Raw genomic sequence first — 19,397 nt, forward strand, 5'->3', positions numbered from 1 at the left:
TTTGAGAACGACTGACATAGAAACATAGGGTTTTTCAGAAAACTGTCAGGATTTAGAAGACAGTTTTTAGAATCAGCCTCAGTCCAAAATTGGTTAAGATGGATTCAATGCAGAGGACAACTTTCAAGTATGTACAGTAACCCCAAAACCCTTATTTATACAAAAGAGTATGCAGAGAATTGCAGTTATCGTGGTAGCAGAACAAAGTACCCCTTTTTCAATACCTATTTCACATTAAAGTCCAAGCTGGCTCTCCATTTCTGACTCCAGTTCATCTCTGCACTCTTCCTTTCTATCTCACCCTTCCTTTCTATCTCACTCTCAGTTTCTCCATCTTTCCAATCCGTCACACCGGTCCGGATGGAACATGAACACACATAGACATAAACACAGTATCCAAAGCTCACTTTCCCAGAAGTCACCTCGCCCATCCCCCCCTCTCCACGTTTGCTGCTGTACTACGCGGTCCAACAGAATGAGTCTGGGGACGTTTTAACAGATGGCTTCTAATTGCCTCAGCGGGCTGCAGCAGTCTGCAGGTGCTGCTAAATTTGAGGGTCCGCGGCGCTCTGGGTAAACACGACACATAGAGTTGTTTTCCAGCCCACTTCAAACATCTGTCTGCGCTGCGCTGGCTCTCGTGCCCTCCCTCCCGCTCTGCTTTTCCCCATCGTTCCCACACAATTCATCCCCTACATCCGCCTGGAACGCCAGACAGCGCCATGTTTGAACACGCCGCCGAATTCCGAGGTGGCTGTTGTTGGTGGGGCGGCCCCTAGGTGTTGTTGCCAAATAACTCTGAAAGGTGGGATGAGAAACAGCATCCAAAAGCTGATCAGTGGTCACTGTGGCTGGGAAATGTGTCTGGAATACTGCTAGCCAGATGACTGGTCTTTGGGCGAAATGTTCTAAAAATGTAGTTCCCTCTGTACAACAACAACAACAACATAATTGTTTTGCAATCAGTCAATCATGACACACACACACACACACACACACACACACACACACACACACACGCACAGCTGTAGTTTTACTACTTCTCCTTATTCGTTCTCTACCCTTGCCTGTGTCTTTTGTTTCCATCCTTACTGCAGACAGTGCTGCTGAGATGACTGCAATTCCATTAATTTATATCTAGCTCCTAAGGCACCCCACAAGTTTGCTACAGTTTTTTAGTTTCTAGTTATATTTGATTTACCATTATTACTATTGTCACTTGTCATCTGTCCCCTCTCATACGGTGGCCAGGTTAATCTACAGTCCCCCGCTGACTCATACATCTTCTATGGCAGCCCAGCCAGACAGAGAGGACCAGTTCTTATGCCAACAGCAGACCCCAGAGAGGGTTGTTATACTATTTGATGTATGGCGAGCCGAGGGCACTTCCCATTGATTAGGAAGCTCATTTACACAGGACTGCCATGGTCATCTGCCTTGCAAGGAGATGATAAACCCTGTCAGAGAAGTTTTTGCCTCATCCTGCACAAAAGGATGGCCTATTTAGGATGTACAGTCCTCGATTTAACAACCAAGCCCAATACTTCATCATAGCGAACGTAGCTGAGCTACAAGCACACAACACATAACAATTGGAATGTTTGCCATTAAACATTTTTGTCATTTTTAGGATAACTTCCAATCTTGCCTGAAGAAGGTCAGTAGACCGAAAGCTTGCTAAATAAATACATTGATTGTGCACAGATCTGAGTGTGTGGAGCTTCCCTTTATTTTTCTCATGGAACTTCTAATCTTAAAATAATAAATACTGACATGCTGGTGGTTTAACTGTCAAGAACACGCTGTAGTTAGGCCTGTAGTTAGGTGAGCTTGGCACAAACCCAAGCCTCACCCAGCTGATGGCTGCTCAGAGGCGCTGGCTCAGAGGGGAGCATAGGGTCCGGCTGAGTGGGCCCGGGAGGTGAACCGGCGACCTGCAGATAACCACAGGGCCTCTCTATCCACTAAGGCTATAAGCTACAGCCGTCATTTATTGACATCCTTGCTTTCTAATATGAAAAAAGAGAAGAATGATTTGAATGGGTTGCAGAGATCATTTAACCAATACAACTCATTTAAATGAAAATGTTTCATGTGTGATGTTAATGTAAAAATCACTGTGGGGTTTTATATCAACAGGAGCAATACGTCTTGTCTGGCAACCTGGCCTAAAACGTAGGCAGTGCCATTTTTCTGTCTGTCAAACTCTAATGTAGATGGATAGATAGACCTTTATTGATCCTGAGAGGGAAATTACGTTGTCATAGCAGCACTGCAATATGAAACACAGGACAGATACCATTTGGAGTAGAGACACACATCTAAGCTGTGTGTGTGTGTGTGTGTGTGTGTGTGTGTGTGTGTGTGTGTGTGTGTGTGTGTGTGTGTGTGTGTGTGTGTGTGTGTGTGTGTGTGTGTGTGTGTGTGTGTGTGCGGGCGTGTGTGCGTGTGCATGCGTCAGGTGCGTGTGTGCGTGCCTCTGTATGCTTCTTTGTCTGAATTTTCAAACACATGTTCATGATGAAACAAATCATATTTTTGGGGCTGGCATAAAAAACACAGCCTGAACAATAATTGACTGACCAGGGTTCAGATCTGACTGCAATGCTCTAAAACCAAACCACCGGTTTGAGTAGAAATGATGGTAACAAATCTAAAACACTGTCCGACTTTCCACAACCCCCCTAAAGCACCGCCGTGGCATATGACTTTAAATTGCAGACCGGGACAATCAAATCACTGCCACCAGCAATGCTGCGATCCGCCTCCCAGTCATCTGAGAAATTACCCATAATACCCACCTGTGCAAAATCATGGAGTACACTGAAAGCCTGGGGTTTACACCCAGGATGCGGTCCACAAAAACAAGGTAATAGCTTTTGGAATGTGATCATTAGGACATGTTGGAAACTAAGACAAATAAATGGCAGCCCACAGCACAGCACAGTAGTGTGGCCAATTAGCCTGGCACGGCGTCATAACAATGATTTGTGCGCCTATCTGCCTAATAGCTCACTTTCACAGGTGCCGTTGTAGTTTGTGCAAGAGTCTCTTGAATGTGCCATTACACCATGCCCAGAGCACCATGCCCATTACACCATGCCCAGGGCACCATGCCCATTACACCATGCCCATTACACCATGCCCAGGGCACCATGCCCATTACACCATGCCCAGGGCACCATGCCCATTACACCATGCCCAGGGCACCATGCCCATTACACCATGCCCATTACACCATGCTCAGGGCACCATGCCCAGGGCTGGTCATTACACCATGCCCAGGGCACCATGCCCATTACACCATGCCCATTACACCATGCTCAGGGCACCATGCCCAGGGCTGGTCATTACACAATGCCCAGGGCACCATGCCCATTACACCATGCCCATTACACCATGCTCAGGGCACCATGCCCAGGGCACCATGCCCATTACACCATGCCCATTACACCATGCCCAGGGCTGGTCATTACACCATGCCCAGGGCACCATGCCCATTACACCATGCCCAGGGCTGGCCATTACACACATCTACAGGGCACCATGCCCATTACACCATGCCCATTACACCATGCCCAGGGCACCATGCCCAGGGCTGGCCATTACACCATCTACAGGGCACCATGCCCATTACACCATGCCCATTACACCATGCCCAGGGCACCATGCCCATTACACCATGCCCATTACACCATGCCCAGGGCACCATGCCCATTACACCATGCCCATTACACCATGCCCAGGGCACCATGCCCAGGGCTGGCCATTACACCATCTACAGGGCACCATGCCCATTACACCATGCCCATTACACCATGCCCAGGGCACCATGCCCATTACACCATGCCCAGGGCACCATGCCCATTACACCATGCCCAGGGCACCATGCCCATTACACCATGCCCATTACACCATGCCCAGGGCACCATGCCCATTACACCATGCCCAGGGCACCATGCCCATTACACCATGCCCATTACACCATGCCCAGGGCACCATGCCCATTACACCATGCCCATTACACCATGCCCATTACACCATGCCCAGGGCACCATGCCCATTACACCATGCCCAGGGCACCATGCCCATTACACCATGCCCATTACACCATGCCCATTACACCATGCCCATTACACCATGCCCAGGGCACCATGCCCAGGGCACCATGCCCAGGGCTGGTCTAGTCAGTGCTGGGAAGAAGACCAAACGTGTAGTGAAGTAAAACAAAAATCTATTCAGCGATGCATTTTGCGATCCGTGCAGCAATGCAGCAATGTGACATAATCAATAATCGAAGCCTAATAAATATAATTATATATAGTTATAATGTAATTATAATACTGTATATAATATAATATATAATTCTAAAATATGTTGTTCAGTAGTATATGCCATTCTGACTGCTTGTATTGACGAATGAAAAATGTACCATGTTGTGCAGTAATATAGAAAAGTGTGATTGCAATGCATCGCATAGAATCAAATCGAATCTGTGAATCGTAATCAAATTGAATTGTGAGGGCAGTGCCAAATGCACACCTCTACAAAACGTGCCCATTGGGCTGCAGCAGGAATATGGCTTACGTTCACAATCCAATCATTCCTGGTGACTGATTTGCCTCCAAATTGTAAAGCTTTATGTTTATGTTTATTGCAGGATCCCCGTTAGAGACATGACTGAGCCTCTAGTCTTCCTGGGGTCCTGAATAAAACAAATACTGGTAGAGAAATGTTGGTAGAGCTCCACTGACCGGTGGTGTAAAAAGTACTCAAAATGTTTCACTTAAGTAAAAGTAATCAATACAGCAACATAAAACTACTCTGTTACAAGTAGTAAAGTAGTAAATAAAATACAAAAGCATTGGCATCAAAATGTACTGAGACATGTTTCTGGAGCTCCCCTGCCATACTTTATCTCTGGGTGTTCAAAGCGGCAGCCTTCATGCGAGGAATCGATGTGAGATGCGTCGCCTCTTTGTTCCCGTCCGCCAGCTGATCTGATTATCTCGCAGCATGTATTTTACACTGGTGGAAGCTCCGTGTATCGGCGCTCCGCTAACGAACAATTAGTAGCAGTCACTTTCAACCAAAAGTGACAGTAAATATAGTGAAGGGTGTTATTACACAATGCCCTATTCCCCTTTTTGTAGGAAGAAAATTTTACTTTTACTTAAGCACCCTTTTTTTTAACCCTTAATTTATTTTTAATTAATTTAATTTGTGCCTATCACATGGCCAAAATAGGGATGGCAGGTTGAATGTTATTAAATATTAGAAAGCACAATTGGATTGCTGTGCTGAGTGGCACGGTTGTTTTGTGAAATATTTGTTTTGGAGAAAAGACCTATAGAACCCTCCCATGGCAAGCTGAGAAGACGTTGCACACAGATGTGAAGACGCGAATGCTTCAGACAAGGTCCTTGGTTTACATCGTCCTTGAAGGGAGAGTGAACCTTGAATGCACAGAACAGACGAGGGTTAAGGCAATTATTGTGACGCAGAAGGACAGCTCCAGAAATCATTATCGCAACGACAGCTCGGAATAGACCCGTCTATTGTATACTCAGTCAAACGGGGTTAGATCACAGTTGGATCTCCATCTCATTTTTTCGGGGCTTTTTAAATCAGATTGTGAATCTCAGAGAGGTGACACATTGTCAGGAACAGCGTGACCTTTCCTAAGGGTGCACTACACTGGGCATTATAGCGCTTTCATCAGTCTTTCATAGGTCTCTCAATTCAGACTATCTATTCATATTATTTATCTGGTAGTTCAATCGGCTTCTATACGACGGTGTACCTCCTCAGTTAATCATGATGCCATTGCCTCACTCTGCCCTCCGTTTCCTGTCTTCACTGATCTAATATCTAATGATCTACTAGAGCAGAAACACTATTTTTTATCATTCAGTTTTGCTCAAGTTTCTGTGACCTTTTCGAGTACACACTGTATGATTATATTCTCTACAAAAATATTGTATAGTGAAGGCTCTCAGATATCTATGAGTTTATCTTCCATGACAGCAGTCTCATTACTTAGATGACTCTTATCTGACAGTGGAAAGAATGTAACGAAGAATCTGAAATTCAACAGATTTATTTTTTACTTTTGAGGAGCCTCAGAAACGTCTGGACCTGAAAACCACAGCCCTGAAATCAATTGGCCATTATTACTTCTATGCCTCAGTTGAAAAGTTATACCAGTCTAGGTAAAATGGACGTTGTAGAAGCTACCTTAGCCATTTTAGTAGCTATTACAGTATATACTACTACTGTATATATTGCAAATTACTCAGCCAGTAGATATAGTGGTGGTACAGTAGTACACTTCCATCTGCAACAGGTCTTCTGACTCAGACGGAACCAGCATGACAACAACGAGACCAATGAATAATGATTTGACGGCCAACAACAACCCCCCGCTGACTGAAACCAAAGCCCAGAAGAGCATGCTGTGGGGGAGTCATCGGAGGTCGCTTGCAGAGGCGGCGCTCGGATCAAATGCACAGCAGAGTGTGGACAGACAGATGATAAACAGAATAACATCGACCTGGGTGTGTGGGAATGCACGCTGGGAATTGTTCACTACCTTGTTTATCCGTGCCCATGCTTTCTCACATCAGCCTGTGACATGACGAAGTGACAGTTCATCACAGACTTCTTTCACACTCGTTGTCTGGAATAACGATATGTTTTTGGCTTTCAGCGAAGCAACACAATGGTGGGAATAGAAAGCCACGCCAGGTGCTACAAGCCACTCCAGACGAGAAACAAGATATTGTAACAAGAGTACAAGATTTGTAGAGGCGTGTTTATTGGCAAATAAAGTTTGATTTATACTTTGTTGTACAATGGTGCCGCGTGTCCAGGAAAATGGCAGATCTAATTAACGGATGCCATGAGTTGTGAGCTTATAGAGCTGCTATTTTCTTTTTTTTTACACACAGCACTATCGTATAATCAAATGAATAATAAATTAGAAATTACGCTGAATGTGTAGGATGGAGCAGACAATTTATCTCTCTCTCTCCCCCTCTTTGTCCCTCCATAGTCCATACTGTATCTCTCTATATCTCTATCGCACTCTTTCTAACAGTCTTTACTCTCTATGCTGAGCCAGACCGCAAAAACAGAATCATGAAAAACAAGAGGGGGGCTCGCAACTCACTTTGGAATGCTCAAATTTTATCCACAGCAGCAATACCACGTTTCCACCTTGCTGTCTTTTTCAAGTGTCATTCTCACTCTTCTCACTCTTACACACATCTAATCTAACAACTCAAACAAGCATGTTTAATAAAATATAAAACATGAACACCTGTTCACCAGCCTTATCACCAGACTGATGCTTAATTACTTGCCAGACACAGAACATACATTTATCTTCCAATGCCTGAATCGTCTCCTTGCTGATAAACACAAGACACCCCGTCCATGATATAAATATATGAGTTATGGACTAGTTCAAATATTCCAACCTCCCACGAAATAATAGTTTTTATGTCCAGAATTAAACACAAACAGGCGTTTGTGCACACATGTAATACACATGAACATACACGTAATACAGTGTATGTAAACAATTATGTACAGAGTGCACACATGATAAACCAAAATCACACACACACACACACACACACACACACACACACACACACACACACACACACACACACACACACACACACACACACACACACACACACACACACACACACACACACACACACACACACACACACACACACACACACACACACACACACACACACACACACACACACACACACACCGCAGTTGGCAAGAAGAAGTAGGGGGGAAACTTACCGACATTGATGACGTTGGACGACAGGAAGTGGCAGCACGGGAGGCTGTCCGTGCTCACAAAGCTGTCGCCGTCCGTCGTCACGGTGACCCTTGACCTCAGCGACGGGTTAGGAGAGTCGGTCGCCATGGCAATCCTACTCGCCACTGATTCCATATCCAGATACGGTATGTGTGTGCGATAGATGGGCGTGCCTATAGGTGTGAAGGTTTAAGTAGAAGTCTTTTTGGGGACTTTTGTTGAGTTTTAGCTGCAGACCTCCCACAAGCGGAGAAGAAAAACTGGGAAAAAAATCCAAAGCATTTTGAAACAGCAATAATTCCCTAGAGATGCTCGCTCTCCTGAGTTGAACGGCACCGGACACAGATATCCAAATATGTCAAATTGATAGTGGGAAAGGTTCCTGGATTTAATGTTGAAAAGTGGTGTTTTTGCACGGAGGGCTCATGGGACCCCCTCTCGTTGTTGACTGCTGCCTAACAGATTAGGATGAATGACGTCTGTCTGGTGCCGTCATCACCTCGTGCACGAGGGCAGTGGACCAATAAGTGGCTCTGGGTCCCGTTCCAAGGGAAAAGATAAACACAAGGCTGCAGGCAGGGAGCCAACAGTGAAGAGGAGTCACCACAGCTGCAGCACAATCTCAACCCGTCACCTGGAGATAGGTAGAAAGACAGACGCACAGGGGGACAGACAGAGAGACATAGACAGAGAGAGAGGGGGGGGGATAAGGGAAAGGAAGTTGAGGATTTTCCTTCAAGGTCACACAGTAAAACGATGTGGTCATATGTAATGATAAAAAAAAGCCTCACATGGTCAGTCAGTCAGTTCACCATCCTGTGGGAACTAATTATACAATACACAACATGCATGTTATAGTGGATCTTCAGATGAAAGCGGTTTGATAAGAGTGCATAAATAACTTCTATATTCAGTCAAAGTCGCTACTGTCTCACGACACTCCGACCTACATATCAAAGAGTGTTGTATTTTTAATGCCCAGATCATGTCTTTTTTAGCATGATGAACCCACGGAGCTTGTTTCAATCCACGTTAACACTTGCCAAACAAACTGAAATCATGTGCCACACCATAACCTAATTTAAATTCACATTCTGGCCTGCCTGTCAACCCTTTCTAGATTGAAGAAATATCATGTGAGGAGTCCACAGGGGCTGTAGACAGATGGAGTCATTCATATTTATTTAACCACATTAAACCTCGTGTCCTTATTTTGGGGAAATGTTTATAAATGTTCCTATTTTCCCAATAATGAAATCTATTGATCTATTTTTAATACAACATTGTTATCTTGTAAGACAACATTTACAGGGGTTGGGTTATATTAGTGGAACCAGGTTTCATAGTCTCATGAAGACCTAAATATGAGGCACATTATGAAAGGAGACACATGCTTGTGCACAACCCCAGCACTAAACCACAAATAAATATGCACACACAGTACATGCATACATTATACACAGCTGCATGTATAATGTGTGTGCATATTTATTTGTGTGTGTGTGTGTGTGTGTGTGTGTGTGTGTGTGTGTGTGTGTGTGTGTGTGTGTGTGTGTGTGTGTTGTGTGTGTGTGTGTGTGTCACAAATAGCCTAGGTATATGAAACAGAACAGAAAAAATGTAAACTGCACTGACAAATATGTAATCTTTGGTAAGAGAGAACACATTTATGAAAACAAAAACAGATAAGAAAGTAGGCAATATAACTCTGCCCACATTATCAGTGAAATTAATTATTCATTAATAGATGAAAGATATTAATGCAGATAAAAGAAAAGCATTTCTGTCAAAAATAAAAAAGGCACTAAGATTATATCAAACCATCTGAATAAATTACACCTAACTGCACAAAGGAGAGCACAAAATAAAATAAGATATTAATTTTAAGAGATGTGTTTAGGACGAGCGAGCTCCAGTATATGGCTTTAGGACATCCAAGATATCCAGCCACAATTTGGCTGTTTGCTGCAATTTTGTGTTTGACACACCACTTAACTACATGGTGAGCAACCAGAAGGAAAAAAATCTCAAAGGCTCAATTCATAAGTCCTGTGGACATTTTTTAAGTATTAATTTAAAATAGCATAGAATTTCCCCCCTAGGCTAGCTGACAATGCTAGCCCTCTCTATCGGTCACAGCTCACGCTACTGAGATGCACAGCTCGCAACATCACTAGTGAGCAGAGTTCTGGTTCCACATAAACATAGAATGACGTTGATTTACAATTGGGCCTTTAATCAGATCTGGTCCGATAAGTGACCACATCTAAAGTGAGACTCAAAAGTAACAGTTACTTTAAAATGATGCCACCATAATCTCACAGTTGTCCGTGTGCTTCAGAAAACTACAGAAACTCCTGCTCTCTACAGTAGCCTGTGTTCAGGAAGATAACGTCAGAAAGAAGGAATGTGTGTGTGTGTGTGTGTGTGTGTGTGTGTGTGTGTGTGTGTGTGTGTGTGTGTGTGTGTGTGTGTGTGTGTGTGTGTGTGTGTGTGTGTGTTGTGACCTTTAAAGCAGTGGTTTTCAAACAGGGGTCATGGGGCCCTTGAGCAACGTTCATACCCAATGATAAATGTAATTATTATGACTGTATTCCAATGTTTAAAAAAATGCCAATGTAAACGAAACTATTACAGTTCCAAAATACAGCAAATACAGATTACTTTCCATCAAGATCTACCTGTATCAAGAATAAAAACATGCTATATATACTGTATCTTCTGCCTGTCTTTATTTTTGCTGTGGAGCTACTCACACTATATTTTAGACAGAAATATGAAAGTGCCATAAATCATCATATCCCTCAATATCAACCTCTTTCACATAAATAGCAATTGCTTACATACCTTGCCACATACCTCAGTGCAATCTAATCGTTGCAACATGTAGAGACTTTAGCTGTGTACGGATCTCAACTAGGCAGCGACCCCAACTCACCTTTTAGAGTTGAGGACCTTTATGGTTGCGTGCATCATATATCCAGAACCAGATTGTATGTATCGCAGGCATATTCCCTACCTCTCTTTCCCTCTCTCCTCCTACTCCTCCAGATACTTTTCTGAACGCCCTGAGAAATCAACCTTAACAAAAGGTTGTTAGTTGTTACTTTGAGATGTGCTGCCCTTCTACAAGGAGTGAACAATGAGCATGTTAGGAGGGGTGGGTGGCTGTGTGGGTGGGGGTGATGGGAGGTAAACCTTGGCTGGATGGTGGGCTGGGTTGTTGGACGTGTTGAGATCCGTTTCTGAAACGGGGGTAGTCAGAGAGATTGCCTCAGCAGCAGGCCCAGACACGCACGTGAGGCCACATTCATACACACACACTCCTGCAGGATAGTTGGAAAAAGCTCATTGAGAGACAAAATAAAGCCTCACCTCAACTCTTTCCAATAACTAGAATATGACTCAGTGTTCCTCTGGCTGTCAGCCTGAACGAGCCCCAGATATATTGTACTGTACTGCCTCAGAAAACTGTTTATCATCCATACTGTATGACAAGCTCTCACAACAATTGATTACAGTAAAACCTAGTCAGGGTGCAATAAAGGCACAATGCAGGCTCCAACATAAGGTATTCCAAAAAATCACTAAAAGAAAAAAAACAATGCTGGAAAAACATCTGTTAGGCTGCATAAGAAATTGGACACCTTTGACAATGAATAAGGCAGCCATAAAAATAAATCTCATGATTAAGTTATATTGTAGCTATCAAGGTCTTTGAGAACAAACTTTCTGATGGTTGAGTAACAAAATAATGAACAGCTGCACTTTTCGGATGAATACACACTACACCCATTTGTCTCTAAACGGACACCTGTACAAGTCTGATTTTCATTTATGGGTTTTGCTTCATTATCAATGCTACAAGCTGCGATCTGTATGGTACACCGGGTGGTTTTGCCAACATAAAATGCTAGATGTTGAAAGGGCCGATGAGGTGTAATTATGTTGAAATAACGAAAAGATACCTGAAGGCAGTCAAAGTGTAGGCTAAATTGTCCCACTTGGTGAGCTCAAGCACGATCATGTTCTTTACGCCTGTTTCACGTCATGCGACGGGTTCCTCGACTAAACTGTGAATGAGACCGGATGGGCAAGGTTTGCGTTCATTCATTTCAACGTGAATTAAATGAATCACATCTGTCAAGCGTGTATACAGGGTCACAGAAGTGTGAATGAAATGAATCACATCTGTCAAGGGTGTATACAGGGTCACAGAAGTTTGCCAAGCTGCTGTCCTTCTTTATGCTGAACACAGCACAGCACAGCACGCTGTTACAGAGAAACAAACTGGTTGACAGCTGGGTTATGGATGCTCAACGGGGAGGTCAGAGAAGGGCTCATCATTGTTGGAGCTTTTTGGGGGGAAAGGTGCCGTATTTTAGATGGTGGTTTGTGATGGTGTGTGTTGTTGTGACTAGGAGGTGAACAAAAACATAACCCATTGTGCACGCACCTGCCAGGGGAGCCAACCCTGTGTGAGTTCTGGAACTACTATAGTTTGTGGGATTCCCCACAGGAATACCGTAGTAGAATCAGGGACACCAAGGTAGGAAATTGCATTTGGTTTTGACATCCTCACATGTACAGCATAGTGATACTGTGTGTGTGTGTGTGTGTGTGTGTGTGTGTGTGTGTGTGTGTGTGTGTGTGTGTGTGTGTGTGTGTGTTTAAGAAAGACATATAGCAAGTCTTTTTTGTTCTCTTAGGTGATAGTACTGTCATGTGCTTGTTCTTATGTACATGTTTGTTTAAGTTATTATGTGCACAGATCTGGTTGCCCAGATGTTACAGGCCAACGCTCAAAGAACACCAAGACAATTGGTCCTTTCTTCCTGCCATCTCCACCTACAACATGACGGTTCCCCTGACACAGCACACACAATGGGCCTCATACAGCACACACAGGCTTTTCACTAACTTATGAGTACACTGCATCCTGAAGAACCAGTGAAATTAAGGCAGATTCAACTGATTAAAAACAAAAAAATAGCAATCTACAAGCTACAATTAACACATCAAGACATGACACATTGTGAGCTTCTAGATCGGCATGTATATGTTTGACATCACTGAACTAGAGACTAGGGCTATATCTTGCGCCACCCTTATCCCTAAACTAATTTGCTATTTTTTACTATTTAAAAAAACCTTTTAAAATAGTTCAAATTGAAGATCTACAACAAGCTCACAATGTCTCGATGTAGATCGGCTTATTGAACTATTTTCAAATGTTTTTCAAAATAGTAAAAAATGGCAAATACGTTTAGGGATAACCTTGGTGGCGCAAGTTGGAGCCCTAAATATATATTCCTTCTTCCTACTCCTTTTTGGACATAGTATATTCTGTAGTTCCTGTTATATTATTCGTTATTGTTGGGATGTCTTGTTTTGCATAATGTATTATTAGATGTAGAATATGGTGTTGCCATCATTTGATCTATTGAACCAAATGTGATGGCATGATGAGACACAGTTAGTGTCTCCACCCTGAGCCTGGGAGGTCGGGGTTTGATCCCCGGCCGGGTCATACCAAAGACTCTGAGAAATGGGACCCAATGCCTCCCTGCGGCATAATAATCATGTCCATGGGGTGTACATACGTACATCATGTCTAGGGGGTGTACTTGTACATCAAGCTGCCTCACGCTACAGAAACAGGAGATATAGCCTATGGGTCTCATGGCTCGGCAAGGCTTTACTTACTGTATAATTAAGCAACGGATATGGGGAGATGTCATTTTTTTTAATCCCTCATGGTCTCACACCTTATTCTAAACCCATAATGTCTATGAATAACCAGTTTATCTATAGCTTGCCAATTTTGCCATTTGACAACAGCCACTTAAAGCTCAGTGACACATGCACTATAGTCGGTTACGTCCTTATCAACCATTGACTGAACACAAAACAAGCACTGAATCACAGTTTCCTGGCATCTACTCAGGCGGTATATGCCTGGAGGCTGTTATCCCCGACTAAATACATGGCTTTGGATTTGATTTACAGCTTTTCGAGGGCCACCATTAGCCAGCGGCACTAGAGCAGATAATATGGAGCTAGCCACACATGCTAGCAGTTAACGCTACATGATACTAGCTATTATATTGGACAACAATAACAGGGAGGAGAAACGTGTGTATACACAAGGAGAAAGCACTTCTCTAATCTAAACACACAGGGTCTATATTATAGTAGTAGTTTACTCATTTTATAGAATTTTTGGAGAGAAATGGAAGGTATTTACCTCACAACTGCATCAAGACTACAGTATAGCCTACTGTAACTGAGTAACTCTTAAAACAGTGATTGAAAAAATTATATTCTCTGGATGCAATGTGCTCAAACAAGGACACGTGAACACAAACTTTTGTGCGAGTACTATGCTTCCTTAAAGGGATTGTGACATTTTTTTTTCTTATTTTTTGTTAGGTTTTCTGAGCTCAATTGCACCCAAAACCTGAACTTTTAACATTCAGTAGATTTTCTGTGGTTTTCTGGCTCAAACAAGTGCTCAGATTTTCCTGTGGAGTGTGATGTAAGAGCCAGCAAATCCCATATATGACAATGGGATTTGCCAGCAGATGTCACCGGTTTGCCAGTTTTCATTGCAGCTCAAAAGGCTTCACAGACACAGAGAAAATCCCAGACCACAGAAAATCCACTGAATGTTCAAAGTTCAGGTTGTTTGGTTGTAATTGCAGGTCATAAAACCTAAAAGAAACGAAAAATAAAAAATAAATTAAAATTAATGTCATGAAACCTTTAACATACTCAGCCTAACCCATGAACCTCTCCAACACAGCTTGGCCGGGTCCTCACAAGAATAGAAGCTGAACAGCAGTCTGGCCCACTTTCACAGTGGGGTTAGCTTGTTTTTAATCTCACTAGTCCTTTCCCAGGTATGGTGCTGGGTTTCACTGCCCGAAAATCCCCCCTGACAGCGCTCTCAAAGAGGCTGAAAGCCTATACCTACTCCACAAAAGGAATTGGAGCGAGGTTTCCCCATCAAACCAGGCTCCCATTCAATGCTGCAATGGCCAAGAGATACAGTTGGCCCGGCAGCAGTTTGGAGTTTGAAAGGCATCTTTGCCATAGTGGTATCATACAGCCACAGTCTCATACACGGACACACACACACGCATCCAAACACGTGCCATAAACGTGTGTTTATGGCGCACCCAGCACACACCCACAGAAGTTGTACCAAAACGTGAAGGATGAGGCAACATGAGGTAACTGAGAATGAGTAAAGCTATCCTCCTGTTGTTCTAATGACATGAGAAAGGAGATAAGACATTAGCTCTTCAATAAGCAGAGACAATCTGGAGTACCCAGGGGGAGAGAGGATAGACAGAATAGGACACAGATGAGAGCGAGAGAAAGAGAGAGAGAGAGAGAGAGACTTACCCAAACTTACCCCGTACTATTATTCTTTAGAAGTTTAGAGGATCATCACATTAAACCTTTTGACTCGTTTGAATCCATCACCTAACTCTCATCACCTCCCCACAGCTTCACATCACATCACAAAAACCCTCACCGTGGTTCTGTAGACAATGCGCACAAGTTCATTTGAAAGAGCTTCATCCAACCATGGGTGTTTCCTGCCAAGCATGTCGTCAGTGAAAACACTAGGACATGTGAGTGAAAAACCCAGGGTAGGTCTGAGGAGACTGTATGGGGAGGGAGGGAGAGTGGGAAGTGGAACTGGAGAGGAGGGCCAGTAGGTAGGTCTGTACCTGGAAGGGTGGGGTAGACTACTGGGCGCTGAGCCACTGTTGTGCAAGGCCGGCTTAGCTAAGGATGAATTGACTGCCTGCCAGATAGTTGGGGCTTTGGGGGCCATGCGTTTAATGTGGACAACACAATAAACTCCTGAGTCTTAATTTAAGTCTTTGCACTCTAATGGTTGTCTAATAATTACAGTTAAATTGACACTCTAAAGTTTAGTGTGTACAAATTGATGTATCAAGGACTTGAGGCATTGTCGTTTTGTACGGCCTCCTGTAGAACCATGCCAGGAACATTAGTCAGCTGATTCGTTTTTTATCGAACCATTACTTTATTCATCTTTAATGTGTCCTTTATGCAGAGCTTTTATTTGTCGCATACAAATTGACTTAGAGATAAGACAGAATAGCGCTATCGGGCATGTCGTACCATGTTTGTTGCTAGTTCACTAATCCCATTACTTGACAAGACCTTAGAGATCAACTGCAATCTCAGCCATGGCAAAACATATCACAATAATTACCCACCCCCCCTCGACGCACAGTCGCACACACACACACACACACACACACACACACACACACACACACACACACACACACACACACACACACAGTCACACACACACACAGTCACACCCACACCCACACAATTTGACAGTCACAGGGGAAGTTTTCTTGGTGCTAATTTACAAGTCAGATTGCATGCATCTTTCAATATGGTGAAAGAATCTAGCAGTTGGAATGGCCAACATAGCCCATCTGAAAAGGTCACACTCTTACAAGCGATGCACATTAAATATATACAGTATATACAGTAATTGTTTGGAGAAAAAGAGAACATGAACTGCAACATTGGAAAGGTCAGGACTCAGGAAGCATATTCCAAAGTTATAAACACACTGAGTTGGCATTTCTTTTTAGTTTCGCATAGGTCAATGATAATGTGGCGCAAATTTGGAATATATATTCTTTCTGAGCTAACGTTTTAAACTCAAATCTTTGCTTCTAGGGGGTCCCTGGAAACAACATATTTTCAGATAGGGGTTGGCGGCCAAATACCTGACCAAATGGGGTCACCAGGTGGCTCCAGCAGTGAGTGTGCTTACTGCATAGCCGTAGCATGTTACCGGTTGAAATTCAGCTCATGACCCGAGTTAAAATAGAAAAGAAAAGTGCTTAGGTTTTCGACAGCTCAAATGTACGGTTATGTTTTGGCATGTTCAAGCATGCCATTCATTTCATTCTCATATGAGAAGAACATATTGTAATATGTAATTATGCACCTCAATGACTTTAGTAATTGTTATTCTCCCTATTCATGACTGGCTTATTACGCCATGGATGAGGGGTCGCACCTCTGCCAACTCACGTGGACACACATGCACACATACAGTACAGTACACATATCTTTCAAATCATTCAACGACAACTATGACATTTTGTCTAGTTAAAATCACAAAGTGATTGTCCTTCCAAGTACTTAATTACTTAAAAACGTAATCATTGTGACAACAAACTACAAAAACTTTAAAAAAAATACACCCAAATTATGAGAGTCTAACGGTACACACATTCAACTCAGTTCCTTTCACAGAGTTGAGTCAATCTGTTGTAATGGAAACTACTACTCTCTCCGGTTTTCCCCGAAACACAGACATACTGTACCTTAGGGGGGTGTTAGTCAGATGTTCCAATAATCCGATATTACTAACCCTACCCCCAACCCTAACCACACGTGGAATCCACGGCTGAGTCTTAACCGGCCACGTATGTCGGACTACTGTGTGCCCCCATCATAGGGGGAAAGATTTACATATTTACGGACCGTAATATGACATAAACGTACGGTTCTATAAAAGTAACAATGTCATTCAGGGGTGCCGGATGAAAATTGTATTTACAGGAGTGGGGAAAAAAACCTCACTGCAGTAGAAAGTGAGACTGTACAACTGGTAATCACATGCTGCAAGTGTTTCATGGCTCTAGGGATAATTTCGACAGCATAGACCTTTATTATTATTAAGCAGTATCGTGAAGTAGACATTTGCTCTTTTCAGTGTGAGACACCAGTGCCTAGTAGCCTACACTGAAAAAAGAAGATTTCTTTGCACGATACTGCTTGATCATTTTTGTGGTGTAGCGGCATGCACTTGCAGGAACTACCGGCATACAGATAACTGTCTATAATGGACATCCCATAGACTAGACCTGTAGATTTTTTTAATCCATCCATAACCTTTGTACTTCATTCGTAACCATATACCTACATAAGCCCTATTTTAAAAATACAGAACACAGCTGATGCAATGCTGATCTGCTATTGAGGACACACACTACTACTGTACCTTCTCGTTATCATATTAGAAACCCAGCTTTTAACTATAGGCAGAAATGACCACACTTGGCTTCTAACCGGCACGTATACAGTCAGTCAAGCTGTGTGCACAGTTCTATCAGCCCCACGCTGATGTTTGTTTTGCATTGGTGGTGGCGTCATAAAAAAGTCATGCGGCTGTAAGACCATGCTCTCTCTTAAAACGGTGGAACTTTGTACCTTACAGCAGGCAACAGTAGGATTTAGCACAGCCAATGCCATATATCTCTGCAGTGACTTCCTCTCCTATTTGCAACAGAGTTAGAGCAGTGGGTCTCTGAAGTGGGGTCTCAGAGTTCCTTGAGGGGGTCTGGCGTTTTGTAAACACACCGTCTCTTTAATGTGCCTGGGGGCTGGGGGGGGAGTTGAGTTTTTAGATCGAGTCCCAGACAGTGTCCTTCTGCTTCATGCTGTGAGTCACATCCTAAACAGAAGGTCATTATGGAAAACAACTCGCTGCTATCACTTTAGCAGGTGTCCTACAGCTCCTACGCTTCCTTCCGTGTGTGTGTGTGTGTGTGTGTGTGTGTGTGTGTGTGTGTGTGTGTGTGTGTGTGTGTGTGTGTGTGTGTGTGTGTGTGTGTGTGTGTGTGACTGCCTGTGGAGTGCTTTAAACTAAGGATGTCCCACTACAAACATGCACCAGCCACACACCCCCACGCTGTGCAGTCAACAGCACTTATTGGGACAAACATGTTTTCCTAGTCACATCCCCACTTTAATGCTGTGTGCAGTAGTGGTGATATAAACTGTCAATTGATGTCAAATTGTGGTTTTCACACTCCCTGAGTTACATTGACTCTGTCTGTAATTGATAGTGTACAGATAGAGCAAGAGTTGTCTTTACTTACCTCTTACTCTGACACACCCCAGCTCCCATCCTCAGATTCTCCCTTCTGTCTGTGGTCATTTAACAGTTCAGTCCGCTCTTGAAGGCATCACCACCACCGAGCAGTGAGCACCAAGCCTCCGGTTCCATCTACCTTCCATCTGCAATAAGTCACAAGTAGCCTCCAAGTCAAAGAGTGCCGAAGAAAAACCCCTCCTTCTTTCAAACTGCAAACAAAGTTCACTTCCTTGTGTGTCAGTCAGCCGGCCCCTAAGATTTTTTTTCCTCACAGGCCAAGGGTTGCTTACTTAGTGCTGAGAACGAGAAAGGCACACTGAAAAGGGTGGATATAGGATGTCATTGCACTAAAGAAGAGAATAGATGTTCATCCAAGCCGTTAGCAGCAGCACACCTAGCCTCAGAGATCAGCTTTGTGGGGACAAAGAAACTGGTTCTGCAACTTTTCAGGCAGACCACAGCTGAGGCTATGAATGAATGCACTTAACCCACTTTACAGAGATGGAAAGGTGCCCAGAATCACTCTGAATCTAAGAGACACAAATTGCATGCAATAATAGGACATGAAATTAATCCCTGATTGAACCCAGC

At 43.4% G+C, this 19,397-nt stretch overlaps 1 protein-coding gene across 2 annotated transcripts in view; it reads right to left on the reverse strand.

Moving 5' to 3' along the window:
- The window catches only part of plch2a (phospholipase C, eta 2a), a 160,226-nt gene that overhangs the window by 140,694 nt on the left and 135 nt on the right, over positions 1 to 19,397 (reverse strand). Inside the window, exons 2-3 of one of the 2 annotated variants that reach the window (XM_080764057.1) lie at positions 18,811 to 18,949; positions 7,831 to 8,483 (exon numbers count right to left, since the gene is read on the reverse strand). In XM_080764057.1, coding sequence (XP_080620183.1) covers positions 7,831 to 7,984 — 154 coding nt within the window. In that variant the 5' untranslated portion in view covers positions 7,985 to 8,483; positions 18,811 to 18,949. Of the gene's footprint in view, positions 1 to 7,830; positions 8,484 to 10,787; positions 10,936 to 18,810; positions 18,950 to 19,397 lie in introns of those variants that run through there. The other variant, XM_080764058.1, reaches the window with a different exon arrangement.

The sequence above is a fragment of the Protomyctophum bolini genome (genome assembly GCF_963924005.1).
Source record: "Protomyctophum bolini genome assembly, chromosome: 5".
NCBI lineage: Eukaryota > Metazoa > Chordata > Actinopteri > Myctophiformes > Myctophidae > Protomyctophum > Protomyctophum bolini.